Genomic DNA, 22842 nt, shown 5'->3' on the forward strand with positions numbered 1-22842 from the left:
AAAGAAACTTCTTTGCTTCACAATATTCACCAGCATAATTATTCCCCTGGATAATTGTACAGAAACTAAAAGTTAAATGGACCGTAAACTATAGGTTGCAATAACAATGTTTGAAATAATAAGGGTATGGTCATTACCAAAGCGTCTATGATGCGAGTTTCTATTATCAAGTAAGCAACTTGTCATTTCCACATAGTTCTAAGATATGTACCTCGCTTCAACTACTTGGGATTAATGGGAGTGGTCGGCTGTTTAGATAAATACTGCTCATCAAGAAAATTAAAGCATGAGACAAGCCTTAGAGTACACTGGATTCATGGTCGTGAGGATATATATGGTTGGTAGAAACAAGGATGCTCGATGTTCAAGATTAAGTGAAATAAACAACCTACTTGCATGATTGCATCATGATAGCTGAAAAGCAATGAAGTCGATTATTTTAAAAGCCCATCAGACCAGAGTAAGCATAGTGTTGGTCCTTTGATGCAAAGAGTCAAATTATTCTGGGCTAAATAATGTGCATTCTTCTTTGATCGTAGAGAATTTACATGAAATGTCACCAGTTCAATCTATTAAATAATAATGATAAATAGATTCTAATTTATCCAAAAAAATGATAAATAGATGCTAATAATGGCTGAATGTGCCCAGGTATAGAACTAAGGCTAGCCCAGCCGAAGTATCATGTAGCTAAATTGTATTTCAGAACTTATATTGAATTTGAAAGGTATCTCCGAGAAACTACAATTAGCTTTATCTACTGATTGAATTATTAAGCATCCAAAATGTAATAAATTGTATTGCACAATATCAATTCTTCAAATATGTGGCTTGCATATATCCTTTGTTTGCAGAATCTAAAATTCAGTTTAATTCTTCAAGAAAAGGGTTAGTGAATAGACCTTCAGTTACAAGGTTCTTTTCCATTCCAACTCAGCTACTAGGATACAACATGAACAACTTTCGATGGACTTACAACACAAGATAAACCTAGCCTAAGAATAAGTATTCAGATAAATAGGCGACCAAATAATCCAAGTTTCAAACAACAATATATCAAACCGTCTGTTCAGAGGTCTCTTGTGTTCCTAATCTACCAGGGCCATGTTGGTTGCCAACACTTGCTATTACTGGCGTAAGTTGTTCCTGCAAACAAGTGTAAAACTCCATATGAGACGTCAGATCAGTTACAATAATTGGTAAATTTCACAAAGTTAAAAAACAGAAACAAGTCAATCCATCTAAGCACACCGAGCAATCACCTTGCAACTAGTTCTTGTGTGACCAGGCTACAATTGATCACTATTTGTCATACATGCTGCTTGGCGGACCTTATTCCATGCTTCATCCAGTGCATCCAATGCAATCTCATATGTGTTTTCATTAAGCACCCCATCCTCTGCAAATTTATTGGTCAGATAACACAAAGCGCCATAACGCTTCATCCGATAACCATTGGAAGGACCAGTTAAAAGATGCATAGGCTTTGCATCCTTACTCCAATGTGCTAATATGTAATGGGATGGGATATGACGCTTTGCATCCTTTCTCCAACGTGCCAGTATGTAACGAGATGGAATATGATATACATCTGCATTCATGAGGACCAATAACGCGTGTCTACAAAGATAGCCTTGAAACTCAAAAGTACGACAAATGCAAATAACTTGCGTTTCGGGGGCATTAAATTTGACTTCATATTCCTTATATTTAACGCATCCATCATCATCTTCTTCTCTTTCTTTGACCATGTAAGTTGCAACTGGCCCATCTTCCTCGATTAATTTTGTGGTACAAGTAGTCAATCCAGAAATCTCATCTTGGAACTTCAAGAACACTTCTCCAGTGTAAACATTTGCTGCGTCTTTCTCAAATATTGATTTTGTGGTTAAAGACAATTTCATGTAGTGACTATCAAGATCTGCTTTTGTTTCCTTTTCGCACTGCCTCTGTACACCTAAGTCATATTGTTCAACAAATTCATTCAAAGTGGTTTTTAAGTGCACATGCCCATCAAAAAAACCATCTGCACTCCTGCTTTGTTGAGAAGTAAACATCCCTGCAAAAAAGGTGTCCTTCAAGTACACTGGGACCCATTGTGCACGATCAACGTAAAGCATATTAAGCCATGCATTCTCTGTAAGTTCATAATCCTTGATCATTTTCATCCACTCTATTTCAAATTCCTCAACTCTCAATGAGTCATAAATACAGTTATCAAATCTCTTCATAAATTGAGCGTCTCTGCTTACAGGGCCCAATTTTTCTGGAACATCTTTCAAGATTTGCCATAGGAACCAACAATGGCGTACTCCGGGGAATGCCTCTGCAACTGCTGCTTGTATGGATTGGCATTGATAAATAATTATTGAGATTGGGGGACGATTTGACATTGCTTTTAGCCATGCTTTAAACAACCAAAGATATGTCTCTTTTGCCTTATTTGCAATCAATCCACAACCCAAGGACACAGAATGCCCATGATGGTTCACTCCCACAAAAGTAGCAAATAGCATGTCAAACTGGCTTGTCAAGTGTGTAATATTGAACATGACTACATCACCAAAATAATTATATGATGCCCTAGCATGAGCATCAGCCCAAAAAATATTTTTCAAATGTCCATCATCACTAATATCCACTGCATAGAAGAAATAAGGATCTTTGGTTTGCATACGATTGAAATGATCATGAATGGCTCGTGCATCTTCTTTAAGGGCCAATCGCCTCTGTTCATCAATGATATTTCCAATATCCTTTTCCCTAATCCCTACATTTGCAACTTCTTGACATTGATTCGAAAAAGTAGGTACATGTTGTTGCCCCCTTACTCCTTCACATTGGTTGGAAAAAGTAGGCATATGTTGCCCCCCTACTCCTGTACCATGGTAAAGAACTGGACTTTTTGTATTATCAGGAGTTGTTTGCGTATATGATGGATAAAAACAAACTTGTAATGGACGAAGTACATGGGTGTGTTCGGTGATGACTTCAGCTACAACCCACTTCTCAGAGCCCCTTTTCTTCTTGATCCTCATCTTTGCCAAGCAACCTTCCCTAGTCACAGGCCTTGGATTCTTGGTGTTTGCATTCATCCTCTTATAACCCTCCCGTGTACATGAAATTACCAAATGATACAAGTCATTGCTTTCATTGCTTCCATTTGAAGAATAATTGGAGGATTTTATCTTAGTCCTAAATCCAGACCATTTAGCATAATTGGTGTAGAACACATGAGCTGCTTCTGCAGAGTCAAACTCCATCCCCACTACGGGAACTACACTTGCTTTCCCCTCTCCAAGGGCCAATTGCCCTTCTTCATCAATGAAACTGACAAGATCCTTCCCCCCCGCACCCGCATTAGCAAGTCCAATTGGCCCTTGTTGATCAATGAAACTGACAAGATCTTTTCCCCCCGCACCCGCATTAGCAAGTCCCCCATATTCATTGGAAAGCATGGGCATACGCTGGTTTGTCCATATTCCTATATCACGGAAAAGACGCCTTCTCTTTTTACGAGGACTTGTCTGCCTATTTCGTCGTTCGAAATGAGCTTCTGATGGACTAACTGGATGGGTGTGGTCAGTGATAACATCAGTTACAACCCACTTTTCACCCTTTGTCTTCTTTATCCTCATCTTTGCCAAGCAACCTTCCCTTTTTGAAGGCCTTGGATTCTTGGTGCTCTCATTCGTCTTCTTATAACCCTCTTTCGTACATGCTAATACCAAATGACACAATTCTTTACTTCTCCCTGAATAATTGGAGGATTTTATCTTAGTCCTAAATCCACAAGACTTGGCATAATTTTTATAGAACATATGAGCTGCCTCTGAAGATTCAAACTCCATCCCTTTTACAGGAACTGCATCTGCATTTCCTTCTGCAATGAAATTTCTTGTTGGAGAACTTTCGTTCATTTCATCCTTATCCGTGGAGTTGAACGTTTCAGAAATTTCTTCACTTATATCCTCTTCCATCTCACTCGTAGTGGAAATTCCGTCTCCTTGATCCCCTCCCAAGGAGGTCTCGACATCTACTGTGCTAGTCCCTTCGAAGTCATCGACCATGGCAGGAGTCTGAAAAACACATCCCTATGTCAGTTTTCATATAAATGTAACATGCAATGCAAGGTTAATTCGTGCTGTGTTCACATACGTAAGAGAGTTCTACATACCATTTTGTCACAATTTCCTTCCATTGTGTCCTCTTCCATCTTCCTCGGTGTGGAATTCCCTCCCACTTAATCCTGTCAGAAACAAGGTTTGATGTCTACTCACCTAGACCTTTCCACGTCAACTGCTATAAGAAAAGTCAGTAGATCACATCTCTCAGTCAAACTTCATGCAATGCAACAATCATCTTGCAGGGACAAATTCCAGCTGAAATCATTTATATGAAATAATTAGATATATCATATATCTGGTTGTCAATCTCTTTAAATACCTTGCTCATTGTTTGAAAATATCATGCACAATATTGCGTGTGCCCCTTGAGCCGGACCTGTTTTCACCAAGCCTAAGTGTCAATCCATCAAGAACGGCATTCAAGTCAAGCAAAATACCATCACATGGACAATCATACACACACCCATATTTCGTATCAAGACTAAACCCAATGCAAGTGCTTATTGACCCATGGCTCCAGAAGTTAAAACATTGGTATATCAGTTGCAATTAAGTAGTTCAGGATAAAAAAAGGGAATAAAACAAGCTAGCAAAAGAGCACTCCTTAAATGACAAACCAGATTAAATGAAGATATGAAGACCGACAATAACATTGGCCAGAAGAATGAGACAGATATTTCCACCGTAGAAAACAAGAAGACCTTTTTTTTAATGGTTCAAGGAGCAGTAGAGACTTTAACTAGCACAAGTATAGAGTATGATTAAGTTTAGCCATTGAAAAAAGGTAGAGAGTATGATTAACAAGAAAACAAGAAAACCTTATGAAGAGAGTATGATTAACTAGCACAAGTAGAGGGTTTAATTGAGTGGAGATAACACCTGTGCAAAATTGAGCAGTTCGATCCTTGCCCACCTACATAAAGAATAAAAAAATAAAAAATAAAAACTAAGAACAAATAAAATAAAGGTCTAATCATGAATAAATGAAAGGGAGGATAAAAAGAAAAAAAGAAAGAAATGCATAAAATGTCATTTTGTTGACACAAAAGGGGAAAAAATGTTTGAGAGAGAGAGAGAGGTAGATGGAGACAAGTGGCGGCAATGGCTTCTGTTCATCACAAAAACCAGAGCAGTGAAAAACAAAAGAAAGCACAATCTCCTTTTTCTCTGTATCTCCCCTCGTTTTTCCTAATTTTTGTTCTTTCTATTTTCTCCCTTTCTCATGCAAAATAAAAGCAAGCAATAGAAGAGACATCAAAAGAAAAACAAAAAGAGAAATCCCGAAGCGCAATCTCTGTTTTCTCTGTCTTTCCCCTTTGCAGCAGAAATCTTTGGTTTCGTGTGAGACATGAGAGTCATGAGGGATCTCCATCTCTTTTTCTTTTGCTACTTCGCCTTCATCTTCATCTTTGTTTCTATTGTTGCTGACAATATCTTTGGATCTTAAAAGAGGGAGACAAGATACCTTTTTCTGGTTTTGAGGTTCTTGTTGCTTTTTATTGTTGAGGTGTGTTAATGGCACTGGAGGATAATGAGAGCTGAGGTGGCAGAGAAATGGATTCATCTCCATCGCATCCTTGGCAGCAACGACACAAACTCGAGGTCTACAATGAGGTGCTTCACCGCCTGAAATAATCCGCCAACGAAGAGGCCAACCTCCCCGGCTTTGAAGACGAACTCTGGGTACAGTTCAATTGTCACAAAAATCAAAGAGGCAGAGGGGGTCGCTCCTGTAGGACTGCACGAGAGCCATTGCTGGGCTTCTTTCTTCTCTTGTGACTCTACTTTTCCCATGCTGTTACTGGTGAACTTCCAGATGCACAGGCCGACAAGCGAGTCAAAACCAAGGTAACGCAAGAAGAGCATGGTTGACAGAACCAGGTGCGTGAAACCACGAGAGAGAGAGAGAGAGAGAGAGAGAGAGAGAGAGAGAGAGAGAGAGAGAGAGCATGATGACTGATTAAATCTGTAGAAAACGACCAAAATCCGTTCCTGTGAGACGGAAATGGTTGAGTGGAAATGTTGTGGCCGCATCACTCGAGAAGGAAAAGACAGAATCCACGCCATTTTTTGTTTTCTGATTTTAATGGCAACAGAACGTCCAAATTTTAGTGAAACCATGGAAAATGGGCCCTTTTCCTCTTCTTTTCCCACCAAAGAAGTGCAACTGAACGGAGTGTTGAGTTTTTGAAATCTTTTCATCTCTTGCTTTAAATTATTGTCCGTTATTCAAATCTTGTATTCTTGAATTCATTATTTTCTTTAGACTAATGTCACTAATCTCAACTCATTATTTTTCTTAATTCATTCATCTTGCTTTTCGGATTTAGTTTGATCATTTGCCTTCCATTATTCTTGATTCTTGACTTCTTGTATATGAAATCTGTCATATATTTGTGTTTCTTGAATCTAAAACCTTTTCTTGAATCTGAAATTTGATATTCACACCCAAGAGCTTCCTCCTAAGATTCTTTTATTCACCCCCTTTGAGTTTTCCTGCATCATATTTCATAGTGAAGTCAAATATGGTAAGATGCTGCTTTAAAAATAATCCATTTTATCATTCCTGCCAATGTCAAAATATAACCAAAAATCATCAATAATACATAAAATCCTATTATAAAAATATAATGAAGTCCATGGATATATGCTTATACAACAACAACAAAAATGAAAGGTGCATAAATTCCCAAAGTTATACTTGTTGCAGATTGGTAAGTTATACTTGTTAATTTCAAAGTATCAAAAATAGTTAGATATTACACAACTCTTCTTGTTACTTGGATTCTTCCATGCATACAATAGGAACAGATAAAAAATACACAGGATCCCAGTGATGAGAACCTTGCATTCAACCCTGCTCACCACATATCCAATCCAAAGTCCCCACCAAATTGCTAGAACAAAAGGTAAACAATTAAGCACATAAGTAGCACATTGTTTCTTCTGTTTTAAAACAGATACTCAACTCAACTCAACTAAGCTTTTGTCGCAAACTAGTTGGTTGGGGTCGGCTAATGAATCATTTAGAAAATTTTCATGAAGAAGGTGAAAGAATCTACCCAGCTCAAATTGACTAAGTCTAATCCTGACACTAGTTGGGTACGTCTATATAGATCATTTTCTTCCATTCTCTCCTATCCTGGCTCATGTTCCTAGCCATCAAGTCTTTCCCAGCTGTTTCTACCCAAGTTGTTTTCTGTTTCTACCCAAGTTGTTTTCGGTCAACCCCTACTTCTTTTTACTCCATCAACTTGGCACGAGTCATTGTTTTGAAACAGATAGCGTAATAAAATGCTAGATTTGATTATTGAGTTATTGTCGAGTTTTTCAGGTAAAGACAATTCACGAGTGTAACTTTTCAAACATGTAAAATGATGGTTTAATTTCAATAAGCTCTCCCAGAGGAAACAGGTTATTTTGTCCTACAAATCACAATCCAATTCCAATTCTCTATTACCATCTTAGCTAAAAAACGAGATAAACGCCCAACTCCATAATTTGCAGTATTTTGAATAACCTAAAATCTGATCAAGAGACAAGAATTTAAAAATAATCATGGACTAAAAAAATGATTAGATCAAGTTTAGTGATCGAAGCACTGACCTTCCTCGTAATTCTCCTTCCTTTCCTTTTCCTTCCTGAGCTCGGTCACCTAAAAACCTAACTGTCGAGAACACGTCCTCGATTTAGGGTTTTCCTCCGCTTAAAATGGGGGGAGAGAGAGAGAGAGATCGTCCTAGGAGGGTTTTATTATTTATAGCGAAATTGGAAGGGTTGATTGAGAGAGAGAAGGTTCCTGCAAAAAAAAAATATTAGGGTTTGAAGGAGAGCGTTGGTGAGTGGTAGAAAGGGATTTTCCAACCATCCGACGAATCTATGTTAATAGGCAATTTTTCTGATTTCTTTGAAAAGAATTAAAGTGAAGACTTAGCCCATTACATTTGGCTTGAAACTCGAAAATTTGCAGAGTAGATAAATCATAAATCAATCCGGGGCGCATTGAAAACTACCGGACCTGGTATGATTAGTAGGGCCGGAGGGGTGTCCCATATCATTTTGTAACTGTCTATTCCGGTTGCTATAAGTAATGGGACCCAGTTTCCTATGGTCTACTAGTGTGGGCCCATCTTAGATTTTATGTTTAGAGCGGTGCTCGGAAAACGTGATCCCTTTTTGTGGAAGAAAAAAAAAGGCATCAATAGAGCCACGCCCACTAAACGACAAAAGTAAGGAGCTCCAATCCATAAAGGTAGGGGTGCAACTTGGGTCGGGCTCAACCCGAACCTGACGGGTTCAACCTGATTTTGGCTCGGGTTGTGTTGGGCTAGGGTTGGGAAAAGCAAACCTGATTTAATTTTGAGTAGGTTAGGGTTGAGGCCTTGGCAACCTGAACCCGACCTTTGTCCTCTAGTTGTCTCATGTTTTTTTAGGATCATGTTTTTTTTTCTTGTATTTTTTTATTTGGCTCGAGATAAACCAGAACCCAACCCGCCCTGATTTGGAGGCGGGTTGGGTTAGGGTTGACCATCCTCAACCCGAGGGTCGGGTCGGGTTGGGTTAGGGTTGAGAGAATGCTATCTCAGGTTGGGTTAGGGTTGGCCTCAACCGGACCCAACCCGACCCGAGTTGCACCCCTACGTAAAAGCAATAAATATAGGGCGTTGATACTTTTCACCCCCCTACAGTACACACTGGCCCCCTTTTTAACGTGATTTGACATCAAAAGGGTTGAAGTTGCCCACTGTTCACATTACAAGGTGGGCGAATGCGTACTGCAGAGGGGGGGGTGAAAATATCGTCTCCCTAAATATACCTTAAAAAGGGTCAAAACAACGGTCCGTTTTTATTTTCAACACGGAATCCCGTTTTTAGTACTCCTTTTCTTCTCCCTTGTAGTGCGAAAAGAGTATTCATGAATGCAGTAGAGGAGAGAGTGGGCACTTGAGGGGGTGGACGGTGAAGAAAGGGGGGCGAATAAAGGCCCTGTTCGTTTTGCACTGTGCGCATCATTTTCGAGTCCAAAACTGAATATTGGACTCACCTTCCATCCTAAAAATTGGCATTCCACGTGAAGCTTTAAAAACCATTAGATTAACACTATACAAAGAGATATGTTCCACTCGGTGCAATCCTTTCAACTCTACAAAACATCTTTCATAATCTTCCCTAGCCCACTAAAAGGATTCATTTGTGTGATTTCTTTTTTGATTGATTCCTTTGTGTGATTTCATAAAGGAAAACACTTCCAGAACAGAATTGCTTTGGTCATTTTTCACTGCTTTTGGTGTTTTATTGGGGAGTTCGAGCTCTCTTGTCTTCTGGTGTAATTATTTAGCCCTTACAATTATCTCTACCGTTGGATGATATCACACAGCATCACAATCCTGATCATCCAAAGAAGATTATCCAGAGCCCTAGGCTACATCATAATGAGCTCATAGTCATAGGCTTAGTAGTTCATTAGCTAAAAGAGAGTGGCATTTGCATTTATCACCCCAATGCTAACCACAAGTTAGTCTTCTACTCAACCAGTGCAGCACTAAGACTAATAGAACCCCCAAGAGTTCAAGAAAGAGGGAATCTAATAGCTTTTGACAGCTGGTTAAAAGATTTAAAACTAGTTGAATTCGTCCTGTTATCAGAACATGGTTGTGCTTAGACCTGGCAAAAGTGACCCGTGCCCGCGGGTTGACCCGGCCCACCCGCAAATTTGCGGGCACGGGTCTAAGTTTTCGTGACCCGTGAAAAATCAACCCGCGGGTGACCCAACCCGCAAAAACACGGGTCGGGTCGGGTCAACCCGCAGGCACCCGCATTTTTACAGTATGTTTAAATTTTTGTGAGAATGTTATCGTCACTCACGCTGTTTGTTTTTTTATGAGGAAACTCCTCACTTTATAAAAAGTACGGTATGTCCGGCACCCTAGGATTATCCAAACCGTCCATTAGATGGGCCGTACCCTAAATAGGTTATGCTCCAAAATTATTTCCATCGGTTGATTCTAACCCTCCGATCTATAGAGGGTTAGGATCAACCCTCTAACATCAAGATTGGAGGGATAGGATCATCCTATGGAAATGATTTTTGGAGCATAACCTATTTAGGCTATGGCCCATCTAATGGACGGTTTGGATCATCCTATGGTGTGGGCCATACCATACTTTTAATAAAGTGAGAGTGCCCATTAGTGTCGTTAACATTTCAATGTGATTTTTATTTTATTATAATTTGCTATCAAGCTTCTCTTTTGGTAATTTCTCGGCAAGTGGGCATTGTGGGTGCACATATACGCTCATCGAAAATGTTGGTAGCAAATGTAAAAAAGGTCAAAAAAAGTAATCATTACACAAGAAAAAAGTAAAATAGCGAAACTATAAAGTGTTAAATGAAAAATTACGTAGAAATGGTGATAGATTGTAAAATTACCAAAAAAAATACAAATAACCTGTAGAATGTTATGACAATTACAGAAAAATTATATGCTGTAAAATCAAAATAGTGATTACAATCCCATATTTGCGGCATATTCGCATCACCCAAACAATGTGGGCCCGTTGCATTTTTGGGATACACGTGCACGCCACCAACCGTATAATTTCTCCTCTTTAAATTGGTTTGTAACTCTTTGTAAAAAAAGAAATTATATTTTTACCAAAAATAAAAAGTAAACCATGCAGATGGGCCGTGCCCATAAATTTTCTTCATATGATGATCCTAAGTTCCTAACCATCCGATCCATGGAGTTTTCTATATGTGCTGTCCATTATAAACCTCCACAAATTGGAGGGCTAGGATCATCCCATGGAAGAAGATTTTTTGGGCACGCCCTATCAACGTTAAGGGGCGACAAATGAATGGTTTAGATCACCCATACAATACACTTGTTTCTTGAATGTGGCCGTTGATACAGTATACAGCCACATCAATGGCTATGGGTGCACGTGCAACCCGACAATACAATGGGACCCACATTGTTTGGGTGATCTAAACCATTCATTTATTGGGCCCTAACGTTGATAGGGCGTGCCCAGAAAATCCTCCCATAGGATGATCCTAACCCTGACCATAAATTCTACTTCATTGGATGATCCTAACCCAACGATCCGCGGAGATTTCTATCCTCCCATAGGATGATCCTAACCTTCTAATTTGTGGAGGTATATAATGGACGGCACAGTATAGAAATCTCCACGGATCGTTGGGTTAGGATCATCCAATGAAGAAGATTTTATGGGCACGCCCTATCTACATCGGGGCCCAACAAATGAATAGTTTAGATCACCCAAACAATGTGGGGCCATTGAATTTTTGGGTTGCAGGGGTCCACCATATGAGTTCTCATCTTTAAATAATTTCTTAAATCTTTGGTAAAATCTAAAATGGAGATGGCAAAACGTTAGGAAGATTTTTGCCGAACATATATGGGAAGAAAGCAGGGGAGTCCATCACATTGACGTCTCTTGGTTTTTTCTAAAAGGAGCATGCTAGGAAAACGGGATTCCGTTCCCGTCCACTAAAAGACAAATTAAAGAGCTCATAATACAAACTTTAAAAGTGTCGAATCAACGGTCATTTATGTCCCGTTTTTATTTTCCATAAGGAATCCCGTTTTCAAAGTGCTTTCCTTCTGAAATTAGGACTTTCTGAATAGGAAAGTAAAATATGCTATTCTTAGGTACGTTTCAGTCATATATTCTCAAAACCGAGGGAGTAATCGGCAAAAATCCCAAACCCTAATTCGTTATTGCTCCACAAAACCACCCTAATTCTTCTCTCTTCTTCTTATTCTTCAAATCCTAATTGAAATTGGAAAGAAGACTGGTATAGAAATCCGCCTCTTACACAGATTGCCGAAATAAGAAGGAAGAAGAAGGAGAGATCTATATAAGGATGATAGGCAACATCCTATCTAGATTATGATCGAGACTCTTGAAACAAATAAAGAGAGTGAGAGAGGGAGAGAGGGAGAGAGGGAGAAGAGAGAATGGCTGAAACAGCGAGAAAGAGAGTCCAAGAAAGCCAAGGCTTGGATCGAATCAGCGATCTTCCAACACCAATCTTGACTTCAATCCTTTCTTTAGTGCCGATCAAACAGGCTGCAAGAACATCCGTGCTTTCCAAAAATTGGAGGTATATCTGGAACTCAATCACTAATCTCTATCTCAACGACACAGATTTTCATCACAGAGGAAGCAAATGGCTCTCGATAGTTTACCACATCCTGCATTCCCGCCTAGATCCTATTGATAGGTGCTGTTTCTACTTCAAATTTGTAAAACTCTATACCAACCATTTTGACAATTTTATCCTCTGTTTAAATAACAAGGGCATCCGAGAACTAGTACTCACCAATGTAGGCACCAATTTATATCAAATTACACCTTACGTATTCTTCTGCTCCGCTCTTAGGAAATTGGAATTGTTGAATTGCGAGGTAGCAATTCCTCCTTCTTTTAAATCATTTGGTTACCTTAAAACCCTTCAATTCAGCAATGTTCTTATTGCCTGTAATCATTTGGAGCGCCTAATTTCTTGTTGCCCCGTGTTGGAGAAGCTGAGTTTGGATCATTGTATGTGGGGGAGGAGTCTCAGCATTCCTGCGCCTAATCTCTTGTCGTTGGAAATCCTGTCCGGAAGTTCAGTAGGCATCTCTTTGAAGGATCTTACCCAATTGGAACATGCTTCGTTCTCGTTTGTGTTCCCTTGTACCAACCGTGTATATATGAGATATCTGCGAAAATTGGAGAAGGAGAACAAAAAGAAGGGAAATATAACTGGTCAGCTTGTGGAGTTACTGAAGAACCTCGGTCATGTCCAGAGTCTTTACTTAAAATTTGAGGTTGGTTTAGAGTTTCACTTTGGCTATCCGAAATTTCTAAATTTTGCATCCGTTTATTATTGCTTGATGATATGTTTCCCTTGTGAAGTGTTTGTCAGTTGAGAAAAAGCCAAAGAGTTTGCCAGTTGAGAAAGTGGTGAAGAGTTTACCTGTTCGATGCCAGTTGGTTAAACTAAAGAAGTTAACCATGGAAATTAGCCTGGCTGATGCCAATGCGGTTTTTCTCTTGTCGTGCTTGCTTAGAAGCTGTCCACATATGCAGGATCTTATCATACAGGTTCGTTAGTCCCATTGATTGCAAATATGTCTAATCAAATTCATATTTTTTGTAAGGGGAAATGATATATTCTCCTTTTTTTCTTACTTGGGGAAGCCCCTTCTAGTGTAAAAGAGTAATCATAAATACACTAGAGAGGGCTCTCTCATGTAAGAAAAGGGGGCAAATATATCACCTCCCTTTTGAAAATTAATTTTGCAAACCCTAACCCTATTGGATTTAGTGTCTGGATCAGGCCTCCATGATTGGACCATCAGGAGTTAGTGTTGAACATGATTATTGGGAGAAACAGAGACCTTCAGACTGTTCAATGTATCAGCTTAGGACAGTTCAGATTGAGTGCTTGGATCTACTCTGTGATTACGAGATCGGGTTTGTAAAATATTTATTAATGACTGCACATGTTCTCAAGAGAATGAGTATTAAGCACTACACATGTACAAGGAGAAGAGTATTGGATGTAGAAATTGGGTTGTTACTCGTGAGAATGGCTTCTCCTCGTGCTGTATTGGAACTCAAGGATGCTTTGATTATCCGTTCAAAAACTTGTTCACAATGCCCTTTTAGAAAATAATCAACATTGAATTTTCCATTATTATATTTTTTCCTAAGATTTTTTGTTCTTGTGAGTTGTTCGCTTCCTTTGGTGTAGTTTGTGTTTACTTTAGGAAGTTTTGCACTTTGCCTTGGCCTCATTATTGCAATTTTATCATCTTCACATCTGACTGAGTGAAACTGATACTGACACTGCAGATTTTTACTGTAGAAAAGCATAGTATGCATTCACCTATTATAAATCATGCCCATATCTAATGGGACAGATTCCAAATATTTTCATAAATATAATTATATAACCCAGATGAGACTTCTAGTTATGAACAACACTGCATCTTACTTATTTGAATCCAGCATGAACCTATTGTGTTGTACTTGATATGAGATATTATTTTGAATTCCCATTAGTTTGCAGCTTGCAATGAATAACCATAGTTGGTAGCTTCATTCTTTAAAAGGAAGTCCATTATTTACAACTTTATTTTGTTGGTATCTTCTAATTGACTCGCATTGATAAGCATGTGTTTGATGGATAAAATTGAGTTGAGATGAACTCATTTTTAGTGTAAACATGACTAGAAGACCACTCTTTAGGAACTGCAAGCAAATGCTTTTAAAATATTTGAATTGCGTAGATAGTCCTTGTACATCTTGTCCTTGCTTAGTCTTCTTGATGCGGTTTTACATATATCCCACAAAAAGAGCTGAATGGCCTTGAAGACTGCAATTAAATTTCTTGTAAGTTGATGCATTGGTCAGGGTTCTTAAGTTCCTAAAGACAACATAAAATTGAATACATAGAGTGATTTAGCCACCACACTGGAGGTTTCTTCTGGTGTTTGAAGGTTAGATATATCTTGTCAAACCAACAAAATTTCTGTAATTAATAATATGTAACATGAATTATACAATAATTACTTTGCCTTATACTTTAAGTAAATATGATAAAGAGGAATGCGTTTCTTTAGTGCTATGGTATTAGATGAAATCTACATTTGCTAGATTGGGAGTCAATTTGGTGTGACTGTGATGGTATTAGATGAAATCTACACTTGCAAGATCGGGATTCAATTGTATACTGATATTATCTTTTAGGAGAAAATAGAATAGCACTTTTGCTTTCCAAGAACTAATTGAAACCCGTGGATTGCTTGGAGATAATATATTAGCTTATTGCATGTGAGGAGTTCCCATAAATGGTTGTATGTTGCAAAATGGAAGAACAACACCAAATTCATGAGCTCACATGATGAGGAAGAAGATGGTGGATACTAATTGGCAAAGTTACTGGAAATGCCCTAGAAGGTGGAAACAACCATTGAGGTTTCTTCACATTAGGACCCCACTAATTGAGATGAGCAGGAGTATATTGTGGATTGTCTTATCGTAGCGCAGATTGATCAGGCTGCCAAGCTTTGTGTTGAGCTATTGGGTTCTAGTACATCTAATGATGTTTGGGAGGATTGCCAAACTGAGTTCACCGGTACACAGGAGTATATACTTTAGGAGGATCAAGAGGCTATATCACTTACCGAGATTGTTCCAGTTGAGTTAGATGATACGACAGATGACATTATCGATGCTTTCTGTAGAGGGTTGTCAGTGGATTACATTGCAGAGGATGATTTTGTGGAGGATGACCTTACAACACATGACTTTCGATTGGTGTTGCCCATGGCCATCACACCAGTCCAGGAGGATAGATATTATGAGATATTTCTAGCAACTATGCTTCCCAGACGACACTTGCACTATTTTGATTCTCCTTTAATTTGATGATTCTTTTTTTTTTTGAATGGTAATTTGATGATTCTGGTATCACTTATCCGCCCATATCTCCGATTACATTCACGGACACCCCGAGCATTCGACACCCCTATGGTTACTATGGAGACATGGTCCTTAATCGGGCCTAGGTCACATATGTTTTTGACCCTGGAGGACATTTCCGCTTGGTGGGCCGATGGGGAACATGAAATCGAGTTCTTTCAAGAATGGGAGTGTGATGCAGGAGCATTCCCTGGGAATCTCTACACCGGCTTTGTTGGATCGTTAGGCTACGTTTATTTTTGGCTTTAGTAGGGTAGCTTAGTCAATTTTACCTTTTCCATCTCCTTTTATGTCTTTTTGGCTTATAAGGCGCAGTTTAGTTATTTTGACAACTTTTTCTTGGTTTTTTGGTCATTTACCATAAGTACAGGGACATTGGTCATTTTACCTTGTAATTGGCTACAACTAGCCTCATTTCCCACCAAATTGTAGTTAGACTTTGAATTTTGAAATAAAATTTGAATTTTGAGTTTGGTAGCTAGATTAGATCTAGCAATTATATTTAAGAGGGAAATTTCCCCCTTGTAAAAATCCATCCATTGGAGGAGAAAGTGAGTTGAGATTTCAAGCCCCATCTTCCTTTGCCATCATCATCCCTATCCTTGACTTGCAAGTATTCTCCATTTTTTCACCATGGACGAACATCCCCTTGACCTGCCAATACCATTCATTGAAGACCACATCAAATAAGAAGCAAGTTTCCAAAAGCAGTTTTTGTGCAGCCCTTGGAGGTATTAATGGAAGCTCTTATCAAAGTTGTGACTCTGTGAAATTCTCCTCTGGAAATGCCAAACTCTGTGAGTATATTTGGTCTAGCTCCATTTTCATTAGAAATTCATAAGGCAAAGTTTATGAAACTATAGGAACCGTGATAAACATTGCAAGTAATCATGGAGTTTTGATAGAAGTTTGATATTCAGCACTTACTGTAATGATGCTTGAGAATTCGACCACTTAATAGCATTTTGTGGCTCAATTTCCAATCTAACTTGATCCATATTTGCATTGGAGATACTATTACAGTAAAGTTGTGTAGAGCTGGTAAGAAATTGGATAAGAAAAGACTAAATTCGTAAGATCTGTATACATGGAAATAATCTTTTTTTTTTTTGAATGGCGACATGGAAAGCATCTTCTAGATTTGAAATCTCGATTTTACACTTTGCATTCTGAATCCTCTTTCTAGTCCACTAGAAGTAGATCAGTGAAATTGTGATGTAGGCCCTTGAAGAACTTCTGTTTTGAACCCTCCGGAATGGATTCATTACACATGCAATGGCAGATGCCATTAGACTGTCCATGGTTGAGAATTGGCTATCCGATTGTTGAAATTCGATTCAATACCTCTAATCTTTCTGTCTGTATCATTCCTCTTTCTTGTCCACTAGAAGTAGATCAGTGAAATTGTGATGTAGGCCCTTGAAGAACTTCTGTTTTGAACCCTCCGGAATGGACTCATTACACATGCAATTGCAGATGCCATTAGACTGTCCATGGTTGAGAATCGGCTATCTGATTGTTTGAAATTCGATTCAATACCTCTAATCTATCTGTCTGTATCATTCCTCTTATAAAATTTGTAAAATTCTATGGAAATTTGACAGAAGCAGTCATCATTGGAATCTATTCAGTAGCTGGAATGTGCAGAGACGATTCCAGATTTGGCTTCCACTTTACCTGCTAAGAAATGACTCTAGTCACTTGGTTGTGTTTCTGTACTATTTGAAACCTGAGAGCAGCTCAGTCATTTGTTTTCGGTTTGATCGTGTGGCTGTATGTACAATACAAAAAAATAAGTAAATCCGAAGGGGCCGTTTGGATATGTGGATTTTAGAATTTTGGATTTCCTAAAAAACCTGGATGGGAGACTAGAGAAGGAGACCGTCCGTCGTTTTCTGATTTCTCGCCTTCTTTCCGTCGAGCGAGAGAGTAGGAGATCTTCCGGTGTTTCCAGGTTTTAGAAATCTCAGGATGGGGAAGAGATTTCTAAAACCTGGATTTCTTACTTAAAATCCAGGAGGACCAGGACAATGGATTGTAAAATCCAGAATTTTACATTTCAAACTAGAACCTGGATTCTAAAATCTGCTTATCCAAACAGCCCCTAAATATGCAGAAACCATGAATTTGTGCTTTCTTGCCAGTGTTCGATTGCCACTTGCCTTTAGTGGTTTGGGCAAACATAACATTTGTCAATGTTGCCTTCACATATTGCCATGTTGATTCTTAATTTGAGTCCATTTTAATTGCATCTGACTTTGTGACGCCAAATGAGGATCAAACCTCTTAAATGAGGAAATATTTTCCATGCTTATATGTTGTCCCATAGGAAGCCGACCCCAACCACCCACGCCCACCACCACCACACGCGCGCGTGCCCACGATAAAAGAAAAAAGAAAAAAGAAAAGAAACAATACTTTCCTGCAATCACAGCGGCTTGGGCTGGAAACTTTGCAGACTTAGTTGATAATCACCTGGTAAAGAATCTTTGTTTGGACATTTGTTCATACGGGGCAAGGTTGATGTTGCCGTTGTAGAGTTTTTCCCATATAAAATGATGCTACACCTTGATAAGCCTTTTTTTCACATTGAATGATTGAATCCGCCAGATATATCCTCCAGAGATATATAGCATGCTAGGTAATGACTAATGGCATTGCATGCTTTAGTAGCCCTTTGAATAAGATACCCACGCACTTAGCTATCATCTATATCTATATCATGTTTATAAAAGGTTGGTGGTGAAATCTACTAAGGTTTAGGTTTGGCAAGTTCTGTTTCAAAAACCCTTGACTGCTCACTAATATGAGGTAAAATTGAAAATGATCTGTAAGCTAGGTGTGGCATACCACCTTATACGCCGTAGGTTGCTTGCTTACTTGATAGCCAGTTTGAAAACAAGGATGCACATAGAGGCTTGATTCCAATTCTAAAGCTTAGGGTGGATTTCAGTATACATCCGTTCTACAATTCAGGTGCACTTTAAGGCCTTTAGAGGTTGTAGTACATAATATTAGCTATATTGTTCACCGTGCACTTGGGAATTGTGGATTCGAATGGATTGGGAGCATTGCAGTGGTGATTCAAGAGTGACTATATGATGTGACCCAAGGGAGACGTAGAAGAAAGAGGGGAATAGAGAAGAAGAGAAGAAGAAGAGTAGAGTAGAAAGAAGAGAAGAAAGGAGAAAGAGGGAGGGAAGAAGAACGGAAAGGGAAGAAGAAGGAAGAAGAGATAGAGATAGGGGAGAAATCTGTATTCTGAATTCATTGATTCATCTAAAGTTCTAAAATCTCTAATACATGTGGCCTGAATATAGGCAATGGAAATAAAAATCTAGGAAAACAAAATAAATGCCCTAGCTATAAATAACATGGATAATAAAAGCCCTAAAACCGTCTTTCAAAAAAAAAATCCCCAAAACTAAATACCATAGAAATAAAAATCATAGAAACTAAATAACATGAAAATAAATCTCTAAAAGTCCTAATGGGCAAATATGCCACTTATTGGGCCTACAGTCCGCACCATTCTAAGCTTACTTGTATCCCTCTGATGCATGGTTAACAACATGGGTAGTTTCAAGTAAACTCTTTCTCAGTGTGATGAGTACAAACATTGGCATGTTCTTTTTTCTTGGTTGCAACACTTATGTTCTTTTTCGGTCTCTCCTAATGCTCCTAATGCAGAGGTTGATGTTGTGGCACTTATAGGTGGTATTCTTTATAGTCATGAGATGACCAAGCCACTTATTATACTTTTAAAGAGATTAAGACATTTGAAAAAAATTATTGTAGAAGGTTACGACTGAATTGTTTATGAGATTCTCCACATTGACAGACTATTCATATTGTGATTGGTGGTTTTTTGACTATATGAGATAGTCATTGTATTGTGATTGGTGGTGTTTTGACTATATGAGATAGTCATTGTAATGACTCAGAAATCCCATGGTAATGCTGTCCCGATCCATGGAGATCAATCGCTGTCACGAGTTCAGGAGTAGAACTTTGAAGGGTTTTGAAGTATTGCTGCATAAAAATTCTACCTTTTTTATAATTCATACTTTAGATCTTGTTATTCCTATATGCTTTGGATCTTCATATGACCTGTCTTCTATAATTTGTTACTACTCCTGAACCCACACCCAATTACGTCCAATCATCATAACAAGCTTACAACCTCTATTCAGTGATGAAACCACATTGTAGCTGCAGTTCTCTAGTTATGAATTTTCTCGACTGGTATCTGTAGATTGACCTTCTTTGGCTATTAATTGTATGGAGTTCGTGGGACAAGTTCAAATACTTGCAGTTTTAGTTGATGTTTGGAAACCCAAATGGCCACATAACCAGAAAGCTCCCCGAGATTAGGCTGGTAACCAGGTTTGATCCACTTGGGATTTTATAAGAACTAGATAAAATGAAGGAAGATATTAGCAGAAAAAATGCTCGAATCTCCTAAAATGTCAGCAGCTATAGCGATGGAGTGGACTATCTATATGGATACAGGCATACGGTAGTTGCTAATCAGACTCCGTAACTCCCGTGCAAGAGAATGAGGTGCTAAAAAGGTATCCTCTCCTTGGTATGTGCACTTATTATAATCTTTTTCATAAGCTTTACATTGCCATTGGGAAACTCATTGCCTATTCGATGTTTGTTCAAGATGCCTTCATCTTACCATCGGAGTGTAGGTGGAAGAGGGAGATTCAAGGTGTGAAGAGTGCCCAGTAAAGAACATCGTGAGATAGTTTGCTCCATATGGATGTGTTCGTTAGAATGTTGAGATGACCTTTCCCTCATGAATATTGATATTTGGGTAAGGATGTTTCTCGATTCTCTCAATTTTTGGTTGCCTATTTTTTAGTATTTCATGTCTACGAGCTTCTCCAAGCTCATATATTCGGGATTTGTCCCCTGTTGTTGCATCTTAGTTTGCTCCTAGAGTTGCATCTTCCCAATACTTTTGAAAGTTTTTTCATGGGTATGGAGAAATTTATTCGAGGAAATCCGAATACATGTGTATCCAAACTATTTAAATGTGCATCCAAGTGCATCTTTAGAATTAAGAGAGGGAAGTTAGAGGACTCCACTCCTGATTTGGAAAAAAAAAATTACAAATTTCGAATAAAGTTAACAATTATGAAATTCTTCTTTCTTATGCTTCCAAGGAGTAGAAGCCGTTGATTTTGTAGAAAATCAAGAGGTGATCCTCATGATCTTGCTCCCATCTCAGACAGAATTCCCATGCATAAGATAAAATTACTAAAAAAAAGTAAAAAACAATGAGGCTAATGGATCAGGGTGTGGTTCTATTGCATATTTCTTTTCTATTTTGGTTCGATTACAGCCGGTAGGTGGCATATCCTCCTTTTGTACTTCTTTTATTTTTACCAATAAAATCTAAGGTGCACCCAGAGTTCTATATAAATTCTGGGTTTAGAAGAAAGTCCCATTATGGTGTTCTCATCATTATTTTGTCACACTTTTGGTGGGATACTTTTGTTTAGGGCAGTGATAAATCGACTCCCCAAATGGATAAATTCACTCCCCATGTTTCTATCTCTCTCCTCTTTCTCTCTCTAACCTAGAGGAGAGAGAAAGACACATGGGGAGTCGATTTATCACTCCCCTTTTGGGTATTATGAAAGAGTTGATGCTTTTGTCTTTGACAGTATGTTCTCCCTGTCAAGAAATGCCATAGCCTAAAATTGACACTCATTAATTGATCCTAACCATCCAATCAGTTAACCCTTACAATTATCTCCGCCGTTTGATGGCATCATACAGCATCAATCCTAATTATCCAAAGAAGAGCTAGAGCCCTAGGATACAGCTAAAACGGTCCGGCATTTGCACTTATCACCCCGATGCTTAGTATAAGCAAGTCTTCTACTCAATTAGTGCTACACTTAGAATAATAGGACAAACTCTGAGATAGTTTAGGAAAGAGACACACTGAGATAGTTGAGGAAAGAGAGAGCTTCTATTACCAATCCTGTGAGGTCATCTTAATTATCTTATAACAACGATGCCTTAATGATCCAAGGGCCAGGATCACCTGATGCAGGGAAGTGCAGAACTGATGCTCTAGAGATGCAAGGGTATGCTCTGATACCACTTTGTTGCAGGCGGAAGGCAGAAGCCGTCACAATGAATGTGGAAGCACAGACTTTAACCAGCTAGGCTACAAGTGACTCTTAAGAGGTAGAAATAGATTACTAAGTTCAGGATTCCTAAAGCTTAGGATTCTTCCTACTCCAGATGATCCCTACTTCAATTGTATATAGAGGTGATTGTGTTGATGCCACTTGAAATGCAACAAAGTTTGAACCAAATTGGAACCCTCGGTTTGAAGACTGTAGGATAGGTGCTGTCATAAAAATAAAAAACTCAATTGGCTAATTGTAATATCAATTCGTATGTCAGTTGACTGTAATTTTATGACTCAATGGAGTAGATGGTTTAAAGCTTTTACTTTTAGTGAGTTCCCAAGGTTTGCAAAATTACTTCAGAACTTCAGCCCTATAAAGAGAGATAATTCCAAGCACAGTTGTCTATGATCACGTAGATAGCACATGCGATACAGGATCCGATTACCCAAACACGTTTACTGTGTGCTTGAATCCAATGGCTCTTAGCCCAGTGCCACTGTACTGGAGTCCTTCAATATGTAAAAAATAAACTATAATTGTGTCTGCACTCTGCTCTTCACTGATATTTATGCACACAAGATTTAAACCATGGACAATCTGTAGTGGCCAAGTTGCCCATGATTAGTTCATTGAAGAACTTTGACCAATCTTTAGTGCAATTAGCTGTTATTTAAATTGCACAAATGGCTGTCCAACTCCAAAATGATCTTCGTTCTTTTGGAAATTTTTCAAAATACAGAGGACCGTGTGGCCTTCAAACAGTTGAATAAAGCCACTCAAAAGCATGGTTTTAAATTTCGTCCACAAGACCAAGACCAAAACCAAAACGTTCCAAAACCGAAATTGGCGAAACGTACCAAATTTCAGCGGAAATTTTGTACCGAAATTTCGGATTTTGGTCAAGACCAAAACCAAAACGTTCCGAAACCGAAATTGACGAAACTTGGCGGAAATTTTGGCGAAATTTGAAAAAAAAATATTAATTTTTTATCCCTTTCTCAAATTTCAGCCGAAATTACCGAAATTTTGGCCAAAAAAATTGACATTTCGTG

At 38.6% G+C, this 22842-nt stretch overlaps 2 protein-coding genes across 8 annotated transcripts; one reads left to right on the forward strand and one right to left on the reverse strand.

Moving 5' to 3' along the window:
• Positions 1 to 814: 814 nt before the first annotated feature.
• On the reverse strand, positions 815 to 8126 carry LOC143862679 (protein FAR1-RELATED SEQUENCE 6-like). 6 transcript variants are annotated; one of them, XM_077373752.1, is made up of 7 exons: positions 7734 to 8126; positions 6544 to 6623; positions 5007 to 5040; positions 4447 to 4503; positions 4178 to 4299; positions 1263 to 4079; positions 815 to 1146 (listed from the first exon to the last, which is right to left on the reverse strand). In XM_077373752.1, exons 5-6 carry the CDS (start codon positions 4214 to 4216, stop codon positions 1290 to 1292), a joined length of 2829 nt encoding a protein of 942 aa, XP_077229867.1. In that variant the 5' UTR covers positions 4217 to 4299; positions 4447 to 4503; positions 5007 to 5040; positions 6544 to 6623; positions 7734 to 8126; the 3' UTR covers positions 815 to 1146; positions 1263 to 1289. The 6 variants fall into 6 exon arrangements, with proteins under 6 accessions (XP_077229867.1, XP_077229870.1, XP_077229866.1 ...); XM_077373755.1 differs by having other exon boundaries at positions 4178 to 4302; XM_077373751.1 differs by lacking the exon at positions 6544 to 6623.
• A 3652-nt stretch (positions 8127 to 11778) lies between these two features.
• LOC143861046 (F-box/FBD/LRR-repeat protein At1g13570-like) lies at positions 11779 to 13860 on the forward strand. Of its 2 annotated transcripts, none has more exons than XM_077371931.1 (3): positions 11779 to 12970; positions 13059 to 13247; positions 13483 to 13860. In XM_077371931.1, exons 1-3 carry the CDS (start codon positions 12116 to 12118, stop codon positions 13819 to 13821), a joined length of 1383 nt encoding a protein of 460 aa, XP_077228046.1. In that variant the 5' UTR covers positions 11779 to 12115; the 3' UTR covers positions 13822 to 13860. The 2 variants fall into 2 exon arrangements, with proteins under 2 accessions (XP_077228046.1, XP_077228045.1); XM_077371930.1 differs by having other exon boundaries at positions 11781 to 12970; positions 13471 to 13860.
• The last annotated feature ends 8982 nt before the right edge of the window (positions 13861 to 22842 follow it).

This window comes from Tasmannia lanceolata, unplaced genomic scaffold (assembly GCF_043159265.1).
Source record: "Tasmannia lanceolata isolate RefF3 unplaced genomic scaffold, GAP_Taslan_0.1 ptg000037l, whole genome shotgun sequence".
NCBI lineage: Eukaryota > Viridiplantae > Streptophyta > Magnoliopsida > Canellales > Winteraceae > Tasmannia > Tasmannia lanceolata.